General features: G+C 45.2%; 1 protein-coding gene across 1 annotated transcript; it reads left to right on the plus strand.

The window, feature by feature from the left end:
* The first annotated feature begins 7,544 nt into the window (after positions 1 to 7,544).
* On the plus strand, positions 7,545 to 8,795 carry LOC149468053 (3-galactosyl-N-acetylglucosaminide 4-alpha-L-fucosyltransferase FUT3-like). Its single transcript, XM_089670772.1, has one exon. It carries the CDS (start codon positions 7,545 to 7,547, stop codon positions 8,793 to 8,795), a length of 1,251 nt encoding a protein of 416 aa, XP_089526898.1.
* Positions 8,796 to 10,646: the final 1,851 nt, after the last annotated feature.

A 10,646-nucleotide genomic window follows, 5' to 3' on the forward strand; every position in this document is an offset into this window, starting at 1 on the left:
TAGGGAGGCATTTTTCAGGGGGGGCAGCACTGCCCCTTGGAAGAAGGGACACACACGGCATGGGGACCTGGCATGTTCCGAGAGATGTTGTGAGTTTCATGACGGTGTATGCACAGCCAGACTTTCGTTCCTGGGGATGTCCGGAGCTGTAAAGTTGAGTGTCTTTCTGTCTCTTGCCATGGGGGATGGTGGCTGGTATATGGGAGGCAGGGGTAGTGGAAGGCTCGGGTGGAAGGCAGGGGTGTTCTTGTTCAATGTCAGGCTCTTTCTGCGGGGGGGGGGCAATTTTTGTGTTGCAGTGTGCAGAGACACAAACTTGGAATAAAACTTTTTGAAAAACAGTGATGCGATCAGTGTGCGGCCATCTTTGCAGCCCAGTAGAGCGAACACGGGCTCTTACGACCGGCACTGGTCCAAATCCCCAACTGGGGAACAGGAGTGGAGTCTGGAGCAACACAGTGGATTCTACGACAATCGCCTGCTGTTACGGAAGTAGGATTTATAGAAAACATCATCACTATTTTAAACAAAAAATTAAAAATCGCCGCGGACAATCCAAATGACGCGTTTTACCCTACTTGGGTTTAGTCAATCAGGGCAAAACGCATCAACATGGCAGTGTGCAGAGACTGTCATACCACCAACATGGAATAAAGCTTTTTGGAAAACAGTGATGCGATCAGTGTGCTGCCATCTTTGCGGCGCAGTAGAGCGAACATGGGCTCTTACGACCGGCACTGGTCCAAATCCCCAACTGGAGAACAGGAGTGGTCTGGAGCAGTACTCAGCACAGTGGATTCTACGACAATCGCCCGCTGTTACGGAACAGGATTTATATAAAACATCATCGATGTTTAAAATAAAAAATCGGCGCGGCCAATCCAAATGATGCGTTTTGCCCTACTTGGGTTTGGTCAAGCTGGGCAAAACGGATCAACATGGCTGTGTGAGATGACTGTTATACCACCAACATGGAATAAAGCTTTTTGGAAAACAGTGATGCGATCAGTGTGCGGCCATCTTTGCGGCACAGTAGAGGGAACACGGGCTCTTACGTCCGGCACTGGTCCAAATCTCCAACTGGGGAACAGGACTGGAGTCTGGAGCAGTGCTCAACACAGTGGATTCTACTGGTCCAAATCCCCAACTGGGGAAACAAGAGCAGACTGAAGTGCTCAGCACAGTGGATTCTACAACAGCCATTCGCCGTTACGGAAGCGCTATTTAAATAAAAATCACATGTTGAGTTTAGTGAACACCCTGGGCTGCATTCACGTCAGATTGCTGACTTTTTTTCACCGTAAAAATGCTACATTGGGATTGGGAGCTGAGCGCGCCGCATTCTGTAGTCTGCTGAGGGACGCACGCGTCCTTCGATTCCTCGTTCGTAAAATGCGTTAACGACTCTGGTAAAGTAATATAAAGTGGAAACGAGGACTGTAAATTATCCAAATGATCCATGACATATTGCAGCAATTCATCCTCCGTATTCCTTCAAAACAGAACAATTTGTATCAATTATACACGCGGCAAAAACGTGCGAATCCGCAGTCACGTGACCTCATTTACATACATCACATTAAACAGAGCCGAACGACAACATTTCAGCTACGCTGGCAATACCGGCGGCTTTATCCTGACATTGAACGATGGAAAATATTTGAAGCCAAAAAACTTTCTTTCTTACCGCATTGTGTCCATTTAGCTCCTTCATGCCGCCGCTTTTCATTGGTCTTTTGATTCGTTGATGCACAGTTGAGTTGATGGCGTGACGTATTGTATTGATGTGTATTCGGTGCAAGGCTGGAGACAAATCATTTTTCTTTCCTTATCGCTGTGATGCATTGTAGTGCATTCAGGGTCGGTTTTGGCTTTTTATTTTTTGCACATTTTAGGCCTGAAGATTAGTTAAAGCCGCCAAACACATTTTTTTCTGAAAGCAGAGACCCTGGAGAAATGGTTGTATGCAGGGGTGGACTGACAACTCATGGGGCCCCCGGGCAATAGGGGATCATGGGGCCCCTGTGTCCTTGCCCAAACTCAAAAAGCCTATGAAAAAGGTACCAGGGGCATCTCATGGGGCCCCCTACTGACCCTGGGCCCTCGGCAGTGCCCGAGTTTCCAAATGGTCAGTCCACCCCTGGTTGTAGGTACAATTTTTTATATCATATGATGACCAACAAGTTATCAAACATATATTTTCAGTAAAAAAAAATACACTAAAGGTAATTTAAAGTGTCACTAAGCCCACAATAGTACAATCAGTCTGTATGTGCAGTAAAGCATGCTTGTTATACTCACTGTGGAACCTAAGGGGTTAATCCTCTGCATTGTGTAAAAAGGCTGTTTGACTTCTCTGGTCCTCCACTTTTTCAAGCAGACTGAACTGTAGGCATGCACATGCTCAGTTTGGTGTGTATTGCTAGAAAGGATTTTTTTTTCTCAGGAGAGTGCATGTGATCTTGTAGACTTCACCTCCGCAACATCTCCAAGATACGGCCGTTCTTAACCTTGAAAACTACTAAGCAACTTGTTCCCTCCCTGGTTATCTCTCGCCTAGACTATTGTAACTCCCTCCTCATTGGCCGACCTCATCGCAGGCTATCCCCTCTTCAGTCTATCATGAATGCTGCTGCCAGACTCATCCACCTCACTAACCGTTCCGTATCTGCCACCCCTCTCTGCCAATCCCTCCAGTGGCCCCCATTCAGTGTCCTCCATCCCTCTCTGCCAATCCCTCCAATGGCCCCCATTCAGTGTCCTCCACCCCTCTCTGCCAATCCCTCCACTGGCCTCCACTCAGTGTCCTCCACCCCTCTCTGCCAATCCCTCCACTGGCCCCCATTCAGTGTCCTCCACCCCTCTCTGCCAATCCCTCCACTGGCCTCCACTCAGTGTCCTCCACCCCTCTCTGCCAATCCCTCCACTGGCCTCCACTCAGTGTCCTCCACCCCTCTCTGCCAATCCCTCCACTGACCTCCACTCAGTGTCCTCCACCCCTCTCTGCCAATCCCTCCACTGGCCTCCACTCAGTGTCCTCCACCCCTCTCTGCCAATCCCTCCACTGGCCCCCATTCAGTGTCCTCCACCCCTCTCTGCCAATCCCTCCACTGGCCCCCATTCAGTGTCCTCCACCCCTCTCTGCCAATCCCTCCACTGGCTTCCCATTGCCCAACTAATAGAATTCAAAACATTAACAATCACAAATCAAGCCCCAAATTACATCATCGATCTTGTCTCCAAATATCACCCAAAACGTCCTCTCTGCTCCCCGCACGACCTCCTACTCTCAATCTCCCTTGTCTCCTCCTCCCATGCTCATCTCCAGGACTCCTCCAGAGCCTCCCCCATCCTCTAGAACTCTCTACCCCAATTTATCAGACTATCGCCTACTCTGCTCACTTTTAGGCGATTTCTAAAAACCTATCTCTTCAGGGAAGCCTATCCTGCCCTCAGCTAATAATTGAATTATCTATTCCTCCTACCAGTCCATCCCCCACAGTTACTACCTTTTGTATCACTAGCCCCTCCCTCCTAGATTGTAAGCTCCCAGGATCAGGGCCCTCCTATCCCTCTTGTATTGAACTGTATTGTTGCTGTATTGTCTCCCGTTATATTGTAAAGCACTGAGCAAACTGTTGGCGCCATATAAATCCTGTATAATAATAATAATGTGATCAGCACAGGGCCAATCAGCACGGTCCAGACAGAGGTCAGGGGTTCTACATCCTCCTAGAGCAGAAAGAAAACGTCTCCTACAAGCTTTAGCTGGTGCTCTGCTGGACACTGAGTAATCACCAGCCGGGACCCGGTGATTCACAGCTGTGGCCGCGAATGGCCCCTACTCGGAAAAGCAAAATCACGTATGATTTTGCGCACCCATGCCGCCCTGTAGCAGTATTTCTGCTTTAGGGTGGTTGGGAAGCAGTCATAAAAAAAAACATATATAACATTCGTTTCTGTTCAACAAACACTGCAAAACATGCATTTGGGTGCCATTCATTCCTAATGAGAAACATGCAAAAATGCCCCAAAGTCAGCTCCAAAAAATGGTACAGGAGCTACTCTGGGGTATTTTTCAGGCATAGGGCAGCATAACGCTGTGCGGTTCCTGTGCAATTCACATGCAGTTCTGTGCAGTGCACTCTCGGCCCATTCAAAATGAATCGCACCACACTGCACCAAACGTGGTGCATGCACTACTTTTGGAAAGTCGCTACAACTGGATCGCATGGTACTTGTGATCCAGTGCGGGCAAACACACTGCATTTGATGTGCCATTAACTTATTATTGACACCAGCTGCAGAATGGAGTGCGTCTTGCATGCCGTGTCAATTGCACGGTGTGTTCATGTATGGGCATGGTGTGAAACGGCCCTTAGTGCTTTCATTTTCAGGATCTCACATTTCAGGAGGCACGCCATGCCTGCGCAAACAGCGGCTAAGACCGGCCATACATGGGTCGATTTCCAAACGATGTTTCGTTTGAAAATCGGACCTAAGAATAATCAGCCAATTTTTGCTCTGTTAGTGAGGCAATGGCACCGGCCGATTTTCGTGGTTCCTCCCCATTTTGTTTATCGGGCATGCTGGAAAAGTTGTGAAAAACGAGTGATTTTCAAAATCATTGGTGGCACCATCGGATTACAGAACAAGCTCTGTTTTCGATTGAAAAATCGTTTGGAATTAGACCCATGTATGGCCTGCTTTAGACGTGAACCTAGGGTTAGGGTGTAATATGCAGCACCTGAGATGGAGGTGGTGGGGGGGGGGGGGGGGAATAGTTACTTCTACCAGGGCCTAATCACACAGGTGTTTTATGGCATAGCTGAGTGATCCTAATGAAACAATACCAATAAAAACTGAGCGGAGCTGAAGTTTCACCCTATGGGGGTTGAGACCAGAGACAAAGGAGAGGTGAGGAAGTAGAGCATGGCACCAAAGAAATTCAGTTGGGGTATAGTCACAACATGTGACCTAGTCATGTGTGGTCTCTTAAGGTGGCTCATTTCTTATGACTTGGCTGCCCACACACCCTAAAGGATAAAAAAAAACACCTACATGACCCCTTTTTCAATGTGCAATGCACACCACACTATATGCATTGTTTTGTGTATTGGGCTCTACAATTCTGAATGCATGGCACCACACTACAACTCGCACATAGAGTGGGTCATGTGTTGTGCTAATGGGCATTAATGGATGTGTTGGTGTTCAATGTCACAACACACAAGTGCTAATGAGCCCTCAACTGGCTTGTTCCCTGAAATGGTAGTGTATGGAATGAGTAGTTGGCCATCATGTTTAATGCATGTATGCAAGCAGACCAAATTACCAGTTCATATCTGGCAAGGGTTCATAATGCCAATGCTCAGCAGTTTATAGAAATCAATCATAACTTAGTTGCTGATCTTTTTTGGTTTTTTTTATTCAGTAGTTTTTTAGTTTTAATTTTTGGATTTGTTTGTTTTTATTTCATGGCAAGTTTAAAACCTGTTAGGCATTTATGGGTGTGCCTCAACTAAGGGGATGCACCGAGTGTGCCTCAAATAAGGGGTGGACTAACCACTTGGGCACTGTCCAAGGGCCAGGGTCAGTAGGGGGCCCCATGAGATGCCCCTAGTACCTTTCATAGGCTTTTGAGTGTGGGTGAGGACACAGGGGCCCCATTATCCCCTATTGCCTGGGGGCCCCATGAGTTGTCTGTCTGCCCCTGGCCTCAACTAAGGGGATGCACAGGGTGTGGGCTGAGATGCCCATGAGATGCCCCTAGTACCTTTCATAGGCTTTTTTGAGTGTGGGTGAGGACATGGGCCCCATGATCCCCTATTGCCTGGGGGCCCCATGAGTTGTCTGTCTGCCTCTGGCCTCAAGGGGATGCACTGGGTGTGCCTCAACTAAGGGGTGGACTGACCATTCGGGCATTGGCTGAGGGTCAGTAGGGGGCCCCATGAGATGCCCCTATTACCTTTTCGTAGGCTTTTTTGCGTGTGGGTGAGGACACGGGCCCTATGAGTTGTCTGTCTACCCCTGGCTTCAACTAAGGGGATGCTCTGGGTGTGCCTCAACTAAGGGGATGCACCCGGTCTAAGGCACATGCGTACTGATCCCTACACCCATGCGAAGGGACAGTCTTGACCCACATGGGATGTGCCTCAGTTTCATGCAGAACTGTGTAGGCGGCTTGTCCAAATCCATGACTTTTAGTTGACTGCGTGGACTAGCCTTAATAAAATAGAAACTAGCGAGCTTTAATATTTCCAACCTCCATGGTGGTATGTAAAACTCCAAACTAAGGGGTTTGGCATGCACCTCTCCAGCATCATGTGCTGGTATATTATGGATTCACAATCTATGTAGATGTAAGGGAAAGCACATAATGGTACTCTGATGAGAAAAGGTAAATAGGAGCCCAAGTTGCAATCTGTCCTGTTAGTGGAGGCAGCCTATTGGCTCAATTTTTCTGAAGCCTACAAATGATAAAAGGTAAGCTGTGGTGCATAGGAGTTTCTACATGCTTGATGAATTGATACTTAGGAAAGTTTTGCCTTACATGTCATGACCTAGCGACCACTTAAACCCCCACTCACTCTTACCTAAAGTCAAACTGGGGACATCAATCTGCTTCCCCCCCCCCCAAGCCTGAATATACCAATGCAGGCATTTCAGGCTAAAATTATGGACTTGTTCCACAAATACAACATAATGTATGATTATAGACTTCTGCAACTGCTCTTTGCAGAGTAGTAAGGCAGACTGCCAAAGACCCCCAATGCAAAACGCACTGGCCCCACACATGCATTGGAACTGCCATTGCCCCATGTAAGAATGTATACTATAGGTATTTGGAACCCACAGTACAAAGGCATAGCTATTTGGCATGGGATGGAAATATTGAAGCTCCTTATTACCTAGGTCCACATGGAGCTTACTCCTTTATGTCATTGTATTTGGCCTCTTCTGTTCATTGAGACTATTGAGCATTGTCAAAGAAGTTAAAATTGGGGCTCACAATTACTTAGACCCCCCCCCCCCCCCCCACAGAGCTTTACCTAGTCCCCCATGGAACTCCCAATGTGCATTTATATTTAGCCCTTTCTATCCATTGCTACAATTGGGCATGGAAAGGGAAATTGACGTTGAGGCTTACAATGTGCATTTTCACTTGGCTTCTCTATCCCCTTTATTCTCTGTAACCACAAGTACTATTTTAGCCCATGTATCTTCACTGCACTTAAATATTACTAGGTGTCCAATAGGATATTTTTGATAACATACACAATAATTTTTTATATTTTTAGGCTGGAACTAGTGAAAAATATCCAGCGTCTTACATGGGTCGAAGAGATGAGTTTGTCAAACGCATTCCGAGGGGCTCTAAGACACGGTTGCATAGGTGGAGCAGATGGACTTGTGTATTTGCATGTTTCATCTTTCAAGCTTGCTTCACCTATTTGTTGTTTTCTATGTTTTGTGATAACTGGAAGCCTGGAACAAAAAGTGATCAGCCAAAGGAATGCCTGACCATTTCAGTAAATCAATCAATGGTGAATGGCAATTCTCTTCCACCAGCAGAGGTGAATGGCAATTCTCTTCCACCAGCAGAGGTGAATGGCAATTCTCTTCCACCAGCAGAGGTGAATGGCAATTCTCTTCCACCAGCAGAGGTGAATGGCAATTCTCTTCCACCAGCAGAGGTGAATGGCAATTCTCTTCCACCAGCAGAGGTGAATGGCAATTCTCTTCCACCAGCAGAGGTGAATGGCAATTCTCTTCCACCAGCAGAGGTGAATGGCAATTCTCTTCCACCAGCAGAGGTGAATGGCAATTCTCTTCCACCAGCAGAGGTGAATGGCAATTCTCTTCCACCAGCAGAGGTGAAGTCACCTATAGAATCTACAAAGTTGATAATTCTCCTTTGGACATGGCCTGGAGGGCACACTTTCCCTCTCAACCAATGCCCACCGTCAGTCGATTCATCTGGCTGTTTGTTCACAATGAATCGCAGCTTGTACTTTGATGCCAATGCTGTAGTTGTTCACCACAGGGATGTATCCAAGTCGATAATGGAATTGCCACCAATGTCAAGACCACCTGGTCAGTACTGGATCTGGTTTAATTTGGAGCCTCCAGAGCATCTGAGCAACCTCACCCTGATGGAAAATCTATTCAACCTTACTATGTCTTATAGGTCAGACTCTGATATCTTTACCCCTTATGGTTGGATTGAAAAGAGTGATGGAACAGAACATTTTATAGTTCCTCGGAAAACAAAGCTTGTGGCTTGGGTAGTCAGTAACTGGAAACCAGAGCTAAAGCGAGTACAGTACTATAAGCAGCTGGCAAAATATATTAAAGTTGATGTCTATGGGAAGCAAAATTTGCCATTGCCAAGAGACAAACACTTAAAAACTCTGTCAGAGTATAAATTCTACCTAGCGTTTGAGAACTCTGTTCATGAAGACTACATTACAGAAAAGCTCTGGTTTAATGCTCTCTACACAGGAACAGTACCAATTGTAATGGGCCCTCCACGTAAGAACTATGAGCGTTTCATCCCCCCGAACTCCTTCATTCATGTTGATGATTTTTCTTCTCCCAAAGAAATGGCTGCTTATCTTCAGAGTCTGGACCAGGATGATCAGAGTTACCGCCAGTATTTCAGCTGGAGAGCCAATTATAAACCAGGAGACATTAGAAAAATGTGGGTGACCGAGTACTGCAAAGTATGCAAAGCTATGAAAGAGGCTCCTCCCTATAGGACTTTTCCAAGTGTTTTAGACTGGTTCAAATAATTCTAGAATGTTTAAAACCTATGATAATTTGCATAAATTGTTATTGTTGAGATGTTGGTCATCCTGATCGTTGCTTCAATATGTAGTAGGCCTTTGACTTGGAACAAGCATGCAAATGCTGATGTGGGAATAGTCAGAACTTCTCACGCTGTATGCTTATTCAGATCAAGATCTTACTAGGTAATCAAGCTAAAGATTAGGATGACAGCACATTAAAAAAACACAGTATAAAAAGCCAAACCTTTTTAGATTTGCTTAGAGTAGGGAAGGTTCAAACCAGTGTTTAGTTTTCCAATCTGTAAGATTTTTTTGTTTTTGTTTTTTTTTTTTGTTTTTTTTTTTCTTCCCCCCCCCCCCCGTTCCCTGAGCAAGTCTTTCCATTGGATGTTATCTGGGGACACATCAACATTGGACTTTTCCAACACAAATTCCCAGTGACAATGGTCAGCTGGGGAAATGGCATCATGAAGCTCCCCAATGGAGACACAGATGGCAATAAAACTAGACCCCCCCATATTGTTTTATTGCAACCTTTCCCCTCAAAACCCTTTTTAGATATCTTTAAAAAGTCAGCATTGGAAGTTTATATCAGACTGAAATGACCAATCTGACAATTTCACAAGGTCTTAATCTCACAAATGCATTGTCTTCACATTGGCATAAATCCTGGGATTGTTCACTTGGTAAACTCCCCAAGGGTAAGGCCTCATTGTATGTAGACTAGATAATTCTTTGTTCCTTGTGTCTTAGGGTATCTAAAGCCAATGCTGCTTTTATTTTGGTGTAGGGATGGTCTGGAACCTCTGTTGCTGGTGTCCCTACTGGGGAGATTTTGCTTTATGACCATGGGTAATGGGATTGAGGGGCAAGGGGAATAGATATCAATATGAATCCTTGTTCTAGTGACAACTGTCCAGATATTACCCTTGGCTTTGGAGAGCACTCCCCTCATTTCCTGATGTCTCAAGGCAGGAATTGATGGGGGCTTGATGAGGCAAAGATGGAAAACTTAACTGGGATTGTAACCATTTAACCGAGGCTTTGAAATACTTTACAGCTTTCTAGAATACTTTCCTTTTAGATAAATGAAAAAATAGGAATAGCTTCTTTCCTTTGTTTTTTACTTACTGCTTTTACCTTTTTCTTTTCCTAATGAATTTTTTAATCTATCCAATCCTTTCCATCCTGTGTTCCCATTTTGCTCCCACCTACTGATTTTGATAGGCCACTGTAATCTAATGGTTCAGAATGGAGTTTGTACTTGTTTTCTGACGCTTAAGCCCAACTCAAGGCAAGGAAACCTTTAGGCTTGGATACAGAAAGGTTGGAACCTGTTTTTTCTTTATTGCTGTCACCTGTCTTTTAAAAGTTTCCCCAAACCTGAGGAAATCACCCTGAAAGGGACACTGCAAATATCACCTGAAATGTATTAAGCCTTCCCAATTTTCTCAAATGTAAAGTTTGGCTGGAGCAGGGCTTTACATTTAGTTTTTTTTTTTAAATTTGTCATTTAACTGATTAGCACCATTAAATGTCAATTTTTATTTGGTATTTTACTAGAATAAAATGTTTGGTAAATTAGTTGGCAAATACAGCTTACTGCTTTTGTCCTGCAAATGCTTTGTCTGTATTCTGTGTGTGGCTGGATATGAAGATATAACCCGGTGTTTTCAAAATGTGTTTAGGCAGAAAATGGTTTTCGTACACCTACTCATTCACATGTACTTGGGCTCACTATGTGACCACTTAACCACTTTCCTGCTGCCCTATAGCAGAAATACTGCTGCAGGGCTGCGCAAAATCACATGTGTAATTTATACGTGATTTTGCATTCCCGGATTGGAGGTGCAT

Source organism: Staurois parvus, unplaced genomic scaffold (genome assembly GCF_062004578.1).
Source record: "Staurois parvus isolate SC_StPar_1 unplaced genomic scaffold, SC_StPar_1.0 ptg000095l, whole genome shotgun sequence".
NCBI classification, from domain to species: Eukaryota; Metazoa; Chordata; class Amphibia; order Anura; family Ranidae; genus Staurois; species Staurois parvus.